An 18,410-nucleotide genomic window follows, 5' to 3' on the forward strand; every position below is an offset into this window, starting at 1 on the left:
AGTCCATGGGGTCGCAAAGAGTTGAACACAACTGAGTGACTGAACAACAACAACAATGATTGCACAATTCTGTGAATATAGTAAAAACTATGAATTGTGTATTTAAAATTAGTGAAGCCTGTCATATGGAAATTATATTAATAAAGCTGACACCAACCCACCCGCAACAAAAGAGCATATTTTAATGGAAGTTTTCCATTGGGTGAACCACAAACTTAATTCATAGATAACCAGGAACTGGCCACAGTATTTGAAGAAAGTGAGATGGGTTGGAAAAATAAATAATATGCAGTTCCTACTCTCAATAAGCTTATAGTGTTGAAGAGTAAATAAACTGGTGAGTGAGTGAGTGAGTGAAGTCGCTCAGTTGTGTCCGACTCTTTGCAACCCCATGGACTGTAGAGCCTACAAGGCTCCTCTGTCCATGAAATTTTCCAGGCAAAGAGTACCGGAGTGGGCTGCCATAAACTAGTACTTGGCAGTTCAGAACAAATGTTTCTAGGTGGACCAAGGGAAAAGAGTCAGAGCAGTGAATGGGTTTTCAGATTTCAGAGTTTGAAACTTCTTTATACGGTGTCAAAAAATAGATGTTTTCTTTCCCCTTATTTATTTTGTATTATTTTCTCAGAATTGCCTGAGACAGTGCTTTAAATATGTGTAAACTGCTGTTGTTGGTGGAGGTCTTGATCAGATCAATACATAGTTATTAAAGTTTTAAAATATTTTCAGTGTTGATTAGTTATATCTACTGTAAGGAGAAATTATTTAAGTGCTTATAGGTAGGTTCTTTAAATCTAACTATTAAGATTTCCTTAAGTTCATGGGAATTCAGTGCTCATTTCTGAGATGGGATAAGGTCTGTTAAAGACTTTTCAGGATTGACGTGCATATTTGTATTTGGCCCTTCTGTGGTGAACAGGTGCTTCTGTGATTAAGAGACTGATTATGCAAGATCTACTCTACCTTACCTTCACTTTTCTATAAAATGGGCTAATAGCTACCTCTCAGGATTGCTTCAAATATTAAACTAATTCTGTAAAATATGTGGGGGTTTTTTTCCTTTCTTTTTTCTTTCTTTTGGCTGCTCTGTGTGGCTTGTGGGGTCTCACAGTTTCCTGACCAGGGACTGAACCCAGATGTAACGACAAAAATATTATTTTACTATGGATTGTGTAAAGTTAGATAATGAATTAAGATGCACATGGTCTAGAAATTCTGCTTACTGGTAAAGAGTTTTTTTTTATTGACATTTTAAATAATAATCATTATAATAACAACATGTTTGGAAAATACTTTCTTATAATATTCTCAGTTAAATCTTTATAACAATCCAATGATGTGATTAGCATGATGTGATTAGAATTATTCCCTCTTTAATGATAGAAATGCAGGGCTCCGAGCTTTAACTAGACTACTAAGGAATGTTAAAACTTAAACTCATACTGTGCTTCTTTTGTTTATCATTCATTCATTCAATAAATATTTATCATGCATTCACTGAGTGATACTCTTCTAGATGGGGACGTAAAGGTAAACAAGAAAGACCCCATCTGGATCTGTATGGAGCTTACAGTTTTCTAACAGTCAACCTACGTATTTCCTGGAGACCTGAGGGCCCTGAATGCAAAACTAATCGGACAATTTGCCAAATATAAGAGCTTAATAATTTAAGCAAATTTATTTTACAAGGCAAGATTTGGAGGTTAGCAGTCAAGGTTGCCATCATAGTCAACAAGATTATGCCCTAAACAGAAGTGCCTGGTGGGGGCAGGGTGCTGGGCTGGGGTGTGAATGGAGTCTGAAATTCAATTCAGAGCCTGCCTCCCATAAAAGCCTCTGTGTGGGTACAGAGTAGTGTCAGCCCTGAGGTGGGGTGCAGGAGTGCCTTTTCCTGCTCTCTGAAAGTCTATCAGCTCAGCCTGGTAGGGTAAGGTCCATACCATTGCCTGTCACAACGTTTTAAGTGACCTCTACTTAAAATCATAGTGATGTAATTCATTATATAAATTGTTGTAACTAAGACTCTTAGAGGGATTTTTTTTTATAGAGAAAATGCTGTATATAATTGCCCCCCCAAAATATTTTCTGAAAAATTTTAGTACCAAATATGCAGTTTGAACCCTTACCCCATTTTGGTTAAAGATATTATATATTAAAAAAAGTTGGCATTTACTAGCCGCTAATTATATTTGTGCAATAATGTCCCCAAATTAAGTTTCTATAAGGTTCATTTGCAATCACAGAATAGACTCAGCTCATTAACTAAAATGAGAAATTCATGTATTTTCAAGTGTTAAGAATTTTGTCTTTTCAAGTTGTAAAACTGTATAAAATGCTGAAATGTTATTATTCCACTTCAATTACCAGTTCTTTAGAGGGTGAGAAAATAGCCTGGAGGGTAAACCTCTAATGCATTTCAGCACTGCACCCTCCACTGGCATTTATAAAGAGAACTGCCGAGAGATTGCCCAGGATTGCTCCCATGGCTGGGAGCTTCAGGGAGGCCTAAAACTGCTGCAGAGTGTGAGGTCCTAGAAACTGGAATTCCTGACTTCCAGGCTGAGTCAGGAGGGACACACCTTTTCTCTCCAGGCAGTCTACCTTTCCACACCCTTCTCTCTTGCTCCATTTTCCTCTTCCCTTCTCTCCTCCAAACTCTTTCTAAACCTGTTCTGATTGTGGCTGCAGACTTTCACTGACCTTCAGCCTCCCTGCCTCTTTGCCTACATGGAAAAAAACATTCCAACAGCAACAAAATGCTGAATCCATTGTGTTTCTAAATCTTTAGTCTCCCCATTTCTAATTGTCTCTGTGTTTCATGAAGCTCCACTACTAGAAAGTATATTTGGACTCCCACATTCCAGAATTGTTAAGACTTGCTTTCCTTGCAGTCTTTAAAGATTCACCATTGGAGACAGGAAATGCCCCTTCTCAAAGGTGCGATCTCCAGCTTTTACAGATTCTGCTCTTAAGCATATCCTGTCCTGCCCTTCCCCAGTTGGCTGCAGTCCACTGCTGATGGCAAATAGTCAGGGAGTGAAGAGGGATGCTGAGAGGTCATTGTGGGATCATGGTCTCAATGGTCTCTTTATTTATTTACTTGGCTAAATCAGGTCTTAGTTGTAGCACACAGGGTCTTCATTGTGTCTTGTGGGATCTTTCCTCATGATGCACAGACTCTCTAGTTAGTTGCTCCATGGCTTGTGGGATCTTAGTTCCCTGACTGTCAACTACAAATTGGCGCTTGCCAAGATGGTTGCCGACGACTGAACAACAAGGGCATCAGAGACTAAACCCCACACTGTTGACCTTCAACAGCCCCTGAGAGGGTTCAGGGTGGAGTAAGGCAGTCTGTGCTCCAGGCAATCTTGTGGGACAGGTCTTTCGATAGATGTTTTAGGAACAGATTTTATGATCCCAATCCTTGCATATCCTCCTATCTAGAAAAGCCCTAATTTCCTTCATGGTGACATGAGGTCCTAGCAACAAACTTTTTGTAAAATGAATGCTTAATGGTATTGAACTCCCGCTTCACCAAAATCCTATATATTGACCTTCCCCTACTACCTCTTTGGAGCAGTCTCTCAGAGCTATCTGTGGTACTGCCTCCTGGGCTGCAGTCCTCATTTTGCCCCAAATAAAACTTAATTTGCAACTCTCAAGTTGTACATCTTTTTAGTCAACATGACCAAGGATTGACCCTATGGCCCCTGCATCACGAAGCAAATTCTTAACCATTAGACCACCAGGGAAGTTCCTAAATGGTTACTTTATCTGAGACCCTTTACCCTGAAATGCCCCTCAAGGTTAGAACTACTTCTCCCATACAATGCAATAGAGCAGTCCAATCTATTAAAAATCCAGCTGGATCTTTTATTGCTGTTTATCCGGAAAGAGCATCCCTCACTCTCTTAACCTCTGATTTAGTTCAAGTTTGTCTTTCAAAAATCAGGTATCACTTCCATACTCTGGACAAGCTGTGGCCCAGAGATTTTAGTTAAAATGAAATGGTAACAGCGGAGATTCTGATCTTTTTTTTTTTTTTTTTTAGATTCTGATCTTGTAAGTAACCTTGAGCCAGAATCTCTGTCTAATTGTTGACAGCTAAGCTTCCTTCCACAGGCTTCTCTGTACAGGCACAGATGGAACTGCTTTTAACTTCTGTATATCATTTCCTCATTTATTAAAATGGACATGCTGATACATTATTAATTACATCAACTTTCTTCAAAGATGGTCTTAAAAATATTCAGGTTTATTTAAACGGGATTTTAAATTTTGCTTTAAAAGTTAATAAAAATTAACTGGTGCTAATTATTTAGATAAATATTTTTTTTCCTCTTCTGTTTCGATAAATAGCTTCACGCATGTGACTCTGGAGCTCAAGCTTGTGCAGTAAAGTAGTAGAAACATTTTGATATATTATTGGGAGATGTAAATTACTTAGACTCAGAATCCCAAATTAAGATAAGCAAGACAGTGCTGGCACCATCAAGGTGTACTCTATAAGTAGCCTAGAGGAAAGGTGGATTAAATAGTATTAACCTATTGAAAGTGAAAGTGTAAGCAATTTCACTTCATAGTTCCTGAAAGAATGTACCCATACATCATAGAAGGCTTTCAGAACTTTCAGACACAGGAAACTGATATCATATCTTAGAAACTTTATTTATGCTAATTTTAGTAGCATCAGTCCAAAACTCATAAATCCAAAATATTAAATGCTTGATAGTATGGAGGGGAAAAAAGAATTAAAAATGAGATTGCTTCCTTCTAAAATTTGAGTAAGGAAAAAAGTGAATAATAAAAACAGAATAATTTAAAATTATTTAATTCTATTTTTTAAAGTTAACTTAGAGACTAATAGCCCAGTTTTCTGACTTGCTATCACTTAGATTTTATGATGAGATGAATGTTGAACCACACTAAGCATGAGTTTTTAGTATTATGACACCTTTTTAATAAGTAATAATAGTAAATCCAAATTTGGTGATTTGTTTAGCAATACATAAAGAAGTTAGTTAACCAAGCACTAGGAAGAAAACCAAGAGAAGGAATTAAATAGTAATGTTCTCAGAGAGAAAACAGACTATGAAGGGTATCCCCAAAGTAAACGTCACTGTAAGATGCTTGTGCGTTTTCCACTAACACTGCATGCAAAGGCAGACTCTGCTCCTAGCTGCTGCAATGTAGGACAGGGTTATGAGGTGTCCGATGTGATTCTCCAAGACAGTAACCACAGAGCAGCCTTATGCACAAAAGTGCGTGTGAATTTTTCTTCCTCCTAAACTCTCATGAAAAACAACAGTGCTTTGCTTTTATATTCTTGAAGGTGATCGTTTTTCTTCTTTTTCTGGCTCAAACTACAATGAGTGGTCGCTGTGGATCTTTTTAAATCTGTCCTTATTACTGGTTTAATATACATCCATTCTATTCCCCATCCTATAGTTATAATTATTTTGTTACATTAAATTCTTTGTCTTTTAAGATTAAAATTCAAACCAGTTTTGTCACTTAAGAAATCTTGAAAATATCCATTTTATTTTTCCTCTGGTTTCCCCCAATACATACACATTTCCTTTCTTTTAAATTTTCTTTTTGCCCCTGGCTGTACATTTTCTTTTATGCCTTTCCTCTTATAACTTTTGTTTATTATGCACCAGGTGTCTTCCATTGCCTGCTTTAAGTCCCTCTAAAGCTCATGTTTTCCACAGGGAATAGCTATATATAACGATTTTATTAGCCGGAAAAGTTAGTGTTTATACAACAAGTATCAGAATGTTTTATTTCCTGCAGAAAAAAGCATGCAGATAATTAGCTTCTTCAGTTTTTATCTAAACAGTTTGTTTTTCAAGCATGCCCTCTGCCCCTGTCTTCTTTATGTTGCAAAGTCTTCTTTATAAATATTAATCAGTTTTTTCCTGGATTTCCAGTGCTTAATACTTTCATGCTTTTATCAAACCTAGTATTCTATAAATAGTCAAATGCTACAGCTGAATGTCCATTAAATGAGCCTCATTTTGTTGAGTGATATTTGTACAATAGCTGGAGCTCTTTCTGTTACTGCCATCTAGTGGTTCTCCTCAGTAGGTATATTTTCCAGAAATATTTTCTAGAAATTCCATGTAGGCAGAATCCAATAGCTAAAGATATCCAAGTGAAAATTATAAAAGACTGTATTGAAATAACCCTGCTTAATATTATCTAAAGAAGGAGAGGGAAAATACTCTACCTTTTCTGTGGAAAATAAAATACAACTTCCAGTTGAAGATTTTTAAAACGTTGATGCGTTTTTTAAAATCTTCTGATGCCTAAGGGATGTCATGAGAGAAATGCCAGAAGTTCTTCTGCATTAGCATGCCTCCCACCTCCAGCAACTGTAATAGCGAGCATGGCTCTTCAGGCATCCTAGCACCTCCACACAAGGAAATCCGAATCCCCTGTGCCTGGCCAGAGGCACGCGCGGTGCAAAACCAGCATCTGTTCACCTCTGCTCCTGCTGAGACCTGAAGCTGCAACTGGCTTTACATGTTCTGAACTAGGCACAATGGTGGGAAGCCAAGAAAGAAAACTCTATTCAAACGGTGTACCACATCTCAGCTCATCTCGTCACAGACACCAATGTGACCTTTAGAGGGGAAGAAGAGAACCAAATGAGCAAATCCTTTCATAAAGAGCAGCAGCAGGAACTCTCTTTTGTTGTTCAGTTGCTCAGTCGTGTCCGACTCTGCAACACCATGGACTGCAGCACACCAGGCTTCCCTGTCCATCACCATCTCCAGAATTTGCTCAGACTCACGTCCATTGAGACAATGATGCCATTCAACTGTCTCATCCTCTGTTGTCCCCTTCTCCTCCTGCCTACAATCTTCCCAGAACCCTCTAGAGCTGATATTAAATTCTTCCTTTACTGCTTAATTTATGGACATGTTAAAAAATTTCCCATTTGTGGCAGATTTGGGTCACAGATACATCCTCAGCACCTAGCACAGTTCCTAAAAGATAGTAAGTATTCCAAAAATATTTGTTGAATGTATGAATTTAACAGATAGAAAAAGTAAGTCCTGCAATGAATAGGTAATGTTTTGGTGAAACCAAAAGTCTGTGAAGCAGGGCTTCACATATACTTATGTTTTATGTTAATCTTGCGATTTTTATATAATGTATTAAATGAAACTGATTTCAAAATCTGACATCTTAATTTGGCTTCTTTCTTTGCAGCTCTCTTCCAAAACCCTTTATGCCAGTATAACCTGTACCGTCTATATATTATCTACCACCTTCCAGGAGTCGAGTTGCTTGACCGAAATCGTAAGAACATTTCTTCTTGAACAGAAATATTGGAGAGTCGGTCTTATAACTCAGTGGTTTAAAATGCTGATATCTTTTGATCTTTGAAAATGACTGTCTTTGTAAATGAAAGGTTTTCAATTACTTATTTTTGAAATTTTTGCTGTATGGAATTTGCTCTAGTTTAGGAGCTTGTCTGTTGACCACTTTATAGGAAAGACCATCTAACAGAGCCTGGAGAAAGGTCTCCTTTTGATTCTAGCTTTGTCAATAATACATGTTTTTCCTTATTCTTTTTTAAATTTTTATTTTTTTTTCAGTTATGTATTGAATACTCATTCACTGACCCCCTGGCACTCTTTTTTTATTTCAAAAATGAGACAATTGGACTAAATCTCTTAAGGCTTAGCCTATTTAAATTCTAAAAGTCATATTCATATGTGAAACGAATCGCCAGTCCAGGTTGGATGCATGATACAGGATGCTCAGGGCTGGTGGACTGGGACGACCCAGAGGGGTGGTACGGGGAGGGAGGTGGGAGGGGGGTTCAGGATGGGGAACACGTGTGCACCCACGGCGGATTCCTGTTGATGTGTGGCAAAACCAATACAATATTGTAAAGTAATTAGCCCCCAATTAAAATAAATAAATTTATATTAAAAAACAAATAAAAATCATATTCTTTGAAATTCTGCAAGTATATATGCATGTATATACACTAAAACATGTAATCAATCATAACCTCTTTGGATATATTTTTAGACATTGCAGACAAACTAGTATGTCTGATTTGTATAAGCCACAAAAAATAATCAACCTCATTGCATTATATTTTACATTTTTGAGGTCTGTTTTACCCATAAGTGCTATTTGCCTACCTACCTACCTACTTTTCCAGAGATGTGAACATTCTTAATCATTTGTAACTGAGTAACTTCTTAATGAGGATATATTAAAACCTTATGTTTATTCTTCTTTTTCCTCATAACCTTGAGGAAGAGAAGAGATGTTAGCACAGTTGTAATTTCGATCATCCATGGTGATGCTTTAGAATGTCTGGAGGAGATAAGATAGATCTGTGCCCTGTGACATGAGGGACATATATTGAGCTCGTAAGATTAAGGAATTAGCTTGGTAAAGTTTTTACAAATTGATTATGACAGGATGTTCACATATAATGTAGTTAGGACAAATCCATTTTTGACAGAAATTCTATTTTTTGACTCACTCTGCATATCTATTTATAATGCTATGCAATAACATTACTTTTTTGCATTTGTCAGAAGTTACAGAAAAGGAAAGAAGGTCAATGATTACGCTTTTTAACCATAAAAAGGCTCATATTGTTCAATCAATAGCATTCAGAGGAAAAGTAGATGCCTCATGGGATCCTCGATCACCATTTAAGCAAAAACCAGCACAGAGAGTACCTTCAGGTATTTTGAAAAAAGAAGAAAAACGAAATTAAAACTCCACAAGCTTTTGGTTAATTTGATTATAATAACTTCAATTTACAGTAAGCTAAGCACTTACGTACTAAAATATTTTCTAATTTTATTAGCCTAATTGTGTGCAACCTTCATCATCATTTGTGTATATTAAATTAAATAAGATAATGTGATAACAATTAGATAACACATTGAAGTCCACACCCCAATATCTAGCACAGCATAAAGGGCTCAGTGAATAAGCGCCAATTGCTACTATTATCAATGACTCTGGACAATTTCATGAATTAAGGCTATAAGTTTTTGATAATATAGAAAAATATTAAAAATAAATAAAGATCATTGCAATTCCTCCATCCAGAAATAAACATTGTTATTTGGTTGTACTCTCATACACTGTGATCATATGTGATCATATGTAAGTATGTAAGTATAACTTAAATATCTTTAGTAATATATTCATTAGTTGGAATTTAATTTTCTTGTATGTAACAGAAATCCAACTACAGTGACTTAAGCAAATAGAGCTTTACTTTACTCACACAACAAAGAGTGTCTAAGGTTGGTATAAAGTTAAATGATGTTTTCAGTGTTTGAGAATACATCTGTCTTTTGTTCTGTGATTCTTAATGTGCTTCATGGTTGCCAAGTGGTTATTGTACCATCAGGTGTCACATGGGGAGATGAAAAATGGTGCAAAGACAAAAAGCCTTTTCCTCATGACATTTTGCCAATGAGACAACATATATTTGAAAAATAACCAAATAGATTCTCTAGAAACAAAGGGAAAAAATATTAAATTGGAAAATAGTTTTGAAGAAATTACATAGAATGCAACATAGAAAAAGAAGCAGGTGATAAGGAGACATTTGGAAATAATGTTTACTTACTATATAAATTTAGTAATAAATGTTGTAATCCCACAGGGAAAAATAGAGAAATTGGGCTGAAGGAAATGTTTGAAATGGTAATGGCTGGCAATTTTCCAAATTTGTTAAATGTTATAAATCCTTAGATTCACCAGACAAAATTAATTCAAAAACAGATATAAAACAGCAACAAATATCCACACCAAAGGCAAAATGAGGTTAAAATAGAAAATTGTAGATTACCTACAAAAGAATAATTTATAGATTTACAACATACTCCTCAACTGCAATTATGGAAATCAGAAGACAGTGATCTAATACTTTTAAAATGCTAAGGAAAATAAATAGTCAGCCAAGAATTCTGCAACGAGCTAAATTATTATTCAAGAATGAGCAAGATTAAAAAAAATGGCAAAATCAAGATGAAAAGTCAACTGTTTATCATGAAGTTTTTGCAACAGAAATGGTTGAAAATATATTAAACACTTATACATGTTCATGTATATTCAACAATTAATATTCTATTGTATTCACCATCATCTATGAGGCTTTACTTCTTATGTAAACTCAAAAATATCAAGTATTGATGAACCATTTAAATGCTTCAGTAGCAGATATAATGAAATTTTCTTCCTAAATAATTTGGCCTGTAAATTTAAAATATAAGGACATTCTTTATAAAGCTACAATGCCATAATCACACCTAGAAAAACAACTTATTTATATTTAATTTTTATATGTTATTTAATATATAATCCATATTCAAATTTCCCACTTGTTCCAAGATGACTTCTACAACTGCTTTTTCAAACCAGAATCCAGTCAGGGTTCACAATTATGTTTGGCTGTTGTGGTTCTTCATTGCTGTTTAGTCGATAAGTTGTGTCCAGCTCTTTGTGACCCCATGGACTGCAGCATGCCATGGTTCCCTGTCCTTCACTTCTTCTGGAGTTTGCTCATTCTCATGTCCATTGAGTTGGTGATGCCATCCAACTATCTCAGTCTCTTTTAATTTAAAATAGCCTCCATTTTTTCCCCATGACTTTTTGAAGGGACCAGGCCAGTTCCCTTATAGAATGCCCTATTTGTATGATTGTTTCTACAGAGTATAATTTGACATATTCCTCAGTCCCCTATATACCCCATAGAACAGGAGAAACACCTGGAGGACATGTTCCGGTAGTCCCCCAAATCAGCAGCAGCATCACTCAGTAACTTGCTGCAGATGCACATACCCAGGAAGCTATGTTTCAGCAAGCCTTTCAGGTGGTTCTGATGCATGCTCCCACTAGGAGAACAACCAGTGTAGAGGCAAGAAACAAGTTTTAGGATCAGATTCTCCTGGATCTAAACACCAGTTCTGCTAGTAATTACACGTTTTTGGACATGACTTTGCTTCAGCCTCCTGATTTTTAAAATGGGGGTGATATCTTCTTTTGGCTGTCAGGATGCTTATTATGCAAACCCATTGCAACACCTGATCTGACACATAACAACTGCATGATAAGTTGGACTGTTCTATTGGTTAGTCACTTGGTTTTTCTTTTAGTTCATGTAAAAGCTAATACTCAAACTAAATGCTCCTGGATTAGTTGGGGGGCAGGGGGATAAGCCATGCTGTAGTAGAAAAGGAACCTCTGGATAGAAAATCCCCACTCTTAGAAACAACTAATGCCCCTATTAACAAGCAATGTAAGGCCACCCCCATCCGTTTATCATGCCTAGAGTGTTTTCCAGTGTGAGGGGGATAGCTGACTACTACCTTCAGAGCTTTACATTTCTTTCATATCAAATCTCCAAAAACAAAATTAGGGAAGAAAGGATAGAGAGAGTATTTCATTGCATTTGAAATCTTTCTTCTTAATCCTCATTCTTAATTCATAGATAGGTTGACTATAACCCTCCCCCAAATTGGCAGCATGACCCTCGTTAATCTATCAATCTCCAATTCATTTTCCATAAACCAAACAGTTATAATGAACTTAGTAGAACTCCCTATGTAAGCTCTTTAAAATTGTGCCTTATAGTTTTATAGTTTCTATATTTATTCTTACTGTGATGTGCACATTGAGGATGATAAATTCTTTCATTGGAAATAAACTACACTTGAAAATGTTTATAAAGCAGTTGTAATACCACATTTTGATTTTATTACTCTTCACCTTAAATTGAGAAAGAAATCAATTGTATTCCAAATAGCTTGAGAAGCAAGGACAACTTGAAATTTCTTCAAATCCCAGGAATAAAATTAAAAAAACACAACTGGAAGAAATATTTGCAGTATATACAATAGGCAAAAGTTGATGCCCATTATATCAAAGGATCCTATAAATCAATTTGAAAACTAGTGACAAAAGATGTGGACATTTATAGAAGGAAATAAATGCGACGTCCAACAATCAGCTTCACTAGTGAGCAAGTAAGTACAAATTAAAACAATGAGATGCCATTTTCATTCTGCAGTTAGGCAAACACTGGAAAGGCTGGTGAAGTGGAGGAGAGACAAAAGCATAACTCATACATAATAAGTGGGAGTGTAAACTAGTTCAACTTTCTTGCAAGGTCATATGGCAATGTGACAGTACCCATGCACATAGAGAATATGCAACCTAGTCAACACAGCAACTAAATTTGAAATCTCTCTACTACAGAAGTATCTGCACACACACAAACAGACATATGTATAAAGTGCTAACTGAAACATTTTTTTTGTAATAGAAAAACAGTAGAAAGTCTAAATGGTCAGTCATAGAAAGTTAACTTATGGCACATCCTTACAATACAAACTATTGGATTAAAGAATCATTCCATGATAAATCTTGAATACAAAAAAAAAAAAAAAAAAAAAAACACAAAAAACCCACATTTGGAGTAATATAATGCATTCCCTTCTCTAGGGGATCTTTCCAACCCAGGGATCAAACCCAGGTCTCCTGCACTGCAGGCAGTTTCTTTATCAACTGAATCACCAGGGAAGCCCAATATAATGCGGAGTCATGACAAAATGAGAATTGTCAGCAAATAAATCTGTGTATGTATGTGAGTGCACATGTATATGCACACAGAAGGCTGGAAGCATACATACAAAACACTTACTAGTGATACCACTGATACGGGGAACTGGAAAGGTCAAAGGGGAATTTCACTTTTTACTGTTTTCTTGTTTATATTCATCATAAGCAAAATGTGAGCTTTTTGTAATTGAAAATGTAGACAGAGTCTGGGGAGCTCAGCAAAGAAATGGAAGACTTGCACCAGCCACTTGTAATGGGAATGATGCCATGAACCCCTCTCCTAAGGCAGAGTGTCCCTGCTGCCTGTGGGTTGGCAGGAGCTCAGACTGTGGGCTTTGCTGGTCCAACAGGTGTTGGTACATTCCATCACTAGCCTGGCACTGGGCCTCTGGTGAGGAATAAACAAAGCAATGACAGTCTCGAGAAGATACCATAGGAAATCCAAGCTTTGAGGACTAGCCTTTGAGCTCCAAAGCTAGGGAAGATGTAGATTCTTATGAACTAGGATTTGTTTATTCTGTTTCTTTGAAGTTAATGCCAAGAATCCAAGTGGCTTAAATTGCCCTAAATATTTTTTCCACATTTGGTCTATTAGTCCATTTACAGATGCATGTGTCTATCTGAAACAGAAAAAGGCTCTGTTTCTGCACATGAGACTCAGTATCTTAATTATAAAAATCCCCACATGGATTCCATTGGTAACCAAATTGATAGAGCATTTTGTTCTCAGTTTTGAGGCATGTATTGTAGTAAAGAATTTGCCTCAAGACATTAGACATCAGAAACACCTAAGGTTCTATATCTGAGAGAAAATTTCAGTTTGGGGTTAGGCATCATGGCAATTTTTATGAACTGAACTATTTATCTGAAAGACTGCTCAAAACCCAGAAACATATGCTCCAGACTTTTTCCTTTATAGCATTATTTCATTGTTTTAAAATGCTGAATAAACATTTGAAAAATACTAATTTAGAATTTCTTTTTCAGACTTTGCATTTGCAAATAATGTAGACAAGTAAGTGATTTTTAAACTTTACTTTTATTATCATGTTATTTCATAATTGTGGTGATTCCCTAAATTACTCCCATTTCACCAAATGAATTTTAATGAGTTAAAAAATGACTAACTCTTTGATAGGAAAAATCACACTGTCTTCCTGTGATGAATGATTTCAAGCTATGTATTTATATTTGATATATTTAAAAAGAAAGAAAGTCGCTCAGTCGTGTCTGACTCTTTGCGACCCCATGGACACCAGGCTCCTCCGTCCATGGGATTTTCTAGACAAGAGTACTGGAGTGGGTTGCCATTTCCTTCTCCAGGGAACTTCCCAACCCAGGGATCGAACCCAGGTCTCCCACATTGTAGACAGACACTTTACCATCTAGGGTTTTTAATATTATTATTATAAACAAAAATAAATTAAGAGGTGGAGTGAGGTGGAGGGAGAAGTTAGGAAAAAAGTTAAACCCGATATTAAAAATGAAGGTCCTTACTTCCTTTTTACTTTTCCCCCAAATATGTTCAGTGAGTGCAATTATTAATATTTTATACTCACTGGAATTTATATTTTTAAAATAAATAGTTCATAACTGAAAAAATCTTAATTTATGAATATTGATAAATTTTTAAAATCATCATTCTTTTCATTTTGCACTAAGGAATTTTCTCTTTGGATTCAGTCTTGAAAAATATTATCTCCCAGCACTTTTTATAAAATGTAGCATAATGCAGAGAAATAATAACTTTTCAATAAAATGTATATAAGATACTAATACATATCTGAGCTATAAATATTTTAATCATTTCATTTAACCACTGACTTTAAATGTGAATGCAAGAATAGTCACATTTATACTGACATCTATGATAGCTGATCCCAAATACGTCCATTGTATTTTTAAAATATACAATAAAAACAGTGTTACTTGTCCTGAAAGGCATTTGTCAGTAGGGCTCTAAAGTTATTTGTCAGTGGTACTATACTACAAATAACAGAAAAATATGGCGCTGATGCCTTTAAATTAAATATGTGTTTTGGTCTAATTGATTTTATAATTGCCATTTTTGCAGAACTATGTTTGACGACCCAGAAGATGCTGTTTTTGTAAGGTCCATGAAGCGATCAGCAATGGCTATCACCTCTCTGAACTGGGACACAGTGCCAACACAAGAGGAAAAATACCTTGAAGAGAAAGACACAGGACCTGCCCAAATGCTTACAATCACACTGAGATAGCCCCTGGGGTTTCTAGAAATCTTAGTAGCTTTCAGTTATATATTAAACTTTTCTGTGATTAGCATATTCTTTATTTACTGTGGTGTTATTTGAAACATTAGGATGTAAACAAACACCAAGGAAAAATAATTCCTACATTTTCTCTTAAGTTTCTTTTGAAGTTAAACATGGATATAGAAATATACGCAAATTTAACAAATTTTCCAAAAAAATGAACACATACATGTAAGTATCATCCTAGATGAAGAAATAGAACATTACCAGTACTCTAGAAACCTCCTCATTCCTGTTACCAGTCCAATGACCAGTTACTACATCATCCTGATTTCTAAACCGTGTATTGTGTTTCTAAACGCATATATTAGATATTAATATACATTAATATGGTTTCTAAACCATATATTAACGTTCATTTCTAAACCATATATTAATGTTCAAAAACATTAATATATGGTTTAGAAAACATATTAATAATTTTGAAAGGCATATAAATGGAATCATAGAAGCTGAATTATTTTTTCTGGCTTCTTTTACTCAACATTGTAAAATGGACTCATGTTGTTGTCCGTAGCAATAATTCTGTCGTGCTCATTGATATATATATAGTATTCCATTGTATGACGATGACACAAGGTATGACTTTCACTCTCACCTTTGATGGCATTTATCAGTTCTGGGTGTGAGCTTATGATCTGTGGTTGGCCTATCCAGAAGCACTCTGTAAGAGGGAAGCAAAAACAGAAAAGTTTTCAGCAGTTGCCTGGTGCTGAGACACAAAACTGGACATGTAAGGTAACTCAAAATATATTGCTGATCTTCTCCAGCTAAGCTCAAGAGCTAGATAAAAGCTTATAAAAAGCAGAGCAACATGTCCCCTTCTCTGATGGTGCCTAGACATTATCACACTGTACCTCAGACACGCTAGAAGTGGGGTTGAAATCAAAGCAAGAGACGAAAACCCGAGAGGGCATAGTGAACAGTCGCCAAGAATCTGTGACCTCCTTTTACCTCTGGGCACATAGGATTCTGTGCACAGCTAGAATCTGCAAAGTCTGGTATGGTGGCTGGCAGAAGGTTACAGCTGAGGCAAAGAAAAAGAGAGTTTCATGAATGGCTGATATAAAGGCAAAAATGACGACATATGGCTTCCAAGATTACTTCACAGAAATAATCAAAATGTTCTCTTCTTCTGTCCTTCTCACTTAACCTGCAGGAAGCCAGCTGTCATGTCATGACACTTAGGCAGTCCTCTGGAGAGACCAATGTGATGAAGAACTGAGACCTACTTCCAGAAGAAAGTAAGGAACTAAGTCCTCTGCTGACAACTATGTGAGTTACAATTCTTCCTCCAGACCCAGTTAATCACCTTGCAAGTGGGTCTTCCAGATCCAATTTAAGCCTCAGTTCAGTTCAGTTCAGTTTAGTCGCTCAGTCGTGTCCAACTCTTTGCGACCCCATGAATTGCAGCACGCCAGGCCTCCCTGTCCATCACCAACTCCAAGTTCACTCAGACTCACGTCCATTGAATCAGTGATGCCATCCAGCCATCTCATCCTCTGTCGTCCCCTTCTCCTGCCCCCAATCCCTCCCAGCATCAGAGTCTTTTCCAATGAGTCAACTCTTCGCATGAGGTGGCCAAAGTACTGGAGCTTCAGCTTTAGCTTCATTCCTTCCAAAGAAATCCCAGGGTTGATCTCCTTCAGAGGACTGCAACTCTGGTTGAAAGCTTCATAACACCCTCCTGGGAAACTCCAAGCCAGAACCACACCATCAAGCTGCTTCTATTTTTGGCCTGCAGGAACTTCATGAGATAATGCATACTGAAGCTTCAAACTGATACATTTTGGGATAATTTGCTATATAGTAATAGATAATTAATACAATGTGTGTGTGTGTGCTCAATCGCTCTAATATCCGACTCTTTCCTTATGGACTATAGCCTGCCAAGCTCCTCTGTCCAAGATATTTTCCAAGCAAGAATACTGGAGTGAGTTGCCATGCCCTCCTCCAGGGGATCTTCCCAACACAGGAACTGAAACTGCATCTCCTGTATCTCTTGCATTGGCAAGACCTGGGAGGCCCCAAGTAACACAATAACCCAGCCTAATCCATGTTAGAAGTATTTGTTGTAAGTAACGATATCTTCAGAGAAGGCAATGGCACCCCACTCCAGTACTCTTGCCTGGAAAATCCTATGGATGGAGGAGCCTGGTAGGCTGCAGTCCATGGGGTCGCTAAGACTCTGACACAACTGAGCGACTTCACTTTCACTTTTCACTTTCATGCATTGGAGAAGGAAATGGCAACCCACTCCAGTATTCTTGCCTGGAGAATCCCAGGGACGGGGGAGATTGGTGGGCTGCCGTCTATGGGGTCGCCCAGAGTCAGACACGACTGAAGTGACTTAGCAGCAACAGCAGCAGCAGCAACGATATCTTGTAAAGCCTCTGGCAAGCTGAGAGGGCTTACAGTGCAGTCTTCAAGGGTCACAGCATCAGCAGCAGAGAGCTAGTCATGGATCAGTTCGAAGGAATTCTACTGCATGCATTCTAGAACTAGGAGCCTGAGCTGAACTCATCAGGAACTGAATACCATGAGACCCAAAAACCAATAACGCTGGGTGGGCAGAGCAACAAATTATTTCAGGATGGAAATGGTGTATTTTGGCTCAGATTTAAGATGGCTCATAAAGTGCACAAGCAGTATTACTTTTTAACTAGATTGCAGTAAATGGAGGATCACTTCAGTTCAGTCCAGTAGCTCAGTCGTGTCCGACTCTTTGCGACCCCATGCATCGCAGCACGCCAGGCCTCCCTGTCTATCACAAACTCCCGGAGTTCACTCAAACTCTCGTCCATCGAGTCGGTGATGCCATCCAGCCATCTCATCCTCTGTTGTCCCCTTTTCCTCCTGCCCCCAATCCCTCCCAGCATCAGAGTCTTTTCCAATGAGTCAACTCTTCGCATGAGGTGGCCAAAGTACTGGAGTTTCAGCTTTAGCATCATTCCTTCCAATGAACACCTAGGACTGAACTCCCTTAGAATGGACTAGTTGGATCTCCTTGCAGTCCAAGGGACTCTCAAGAGTATTCTCCAACACCACAGTTCAAAAGCATCAATTCTTCAGCGCTCAGCTTTCTTCACAGTCCAACTCTCACATCCATACATGACCACTGGAAAAACCATAGCCTTGACTAGACGGACTTTTGTTGGCAAAGTAATGTCTCTGCTTTTGAATATGCTATCTAGGTTGGTCATAACTTTTCTTCCAAGGAGTAAGTGTCTTTTAATTTCATGGCTGCAGTCACCATCTGCAGTGATTTTGGATCCCCAAAAAGTAGTCTGCCACTGTTTCCATTGTTTCCCCATCTATTTCCCATGAAGTGATGGGACCAGATACCATGACCTTCATTTTCTGAATGTTGAGCTTTAAGCCAACTTTTTCACTCTCCTCTTTCACTTTCATCATGAAGCTTTTCAGTTCCTCTTCACTTTCTGCCATAAGGGTGGTGTCATCTGCATATGAGGTTATTGATATTTCTCCCGGCAA

At 37.3% G+C, this 18,410-nt stretch overlaps 1 protein-coding gene across 1 annotated transcript in view; it reads left to right on the forward strand.

The window, feature by feature from the left end:
• LRRC72 (leucine rich repeat containing 72) overlaps positions 1 to 14,876 on the forward strand; it is an 80,616-nt gene extending 65,740 nt beyond the window's left edge. Inside the window, exons 7-10 of the mRNA XM_040260952.1 lie at positions 7,222 to 7,311; positions 8,574 to 8,726; positions 13,609 to 13,636; positions 14,696 to 14,876. Coding sequence (XP_040116886.1) covers positions 7,222 to 7,311; positions 8,574 to 8,726; positions 13,609 to 13,636; positions 14,696 to 14,861 — 437 coding nt within the window. The 3' untranslated portion in view covers positions 14,862 to 14,876. The remainder of the gene's footprint in view (positions 1 to 7,221; positions 7,312 to 8,573; positions 8,727 to 13,608; positions 13,637 to 14,695) is intronic.
• Positions 14,877 to 18,410: the final 3,534 nt, after the last annotated feature.

Source organism: Oryx dammah, unplaced genomic scaffold, assembly GCF_014754425.2.
Source record: "Oryx dammah isolate SB20612 unplaced genomic scaffold, SCBI_Odam_1.1 HiC_scaffold_18, whole genome shotgun sequence".
NCBI classification, from domain to species: domain Eukaryota; kingdom Metazoa; phylum Chordata; class Mammalia; order Artiodactyla; family Bovidae; genus Oryx; species Oryx dammah.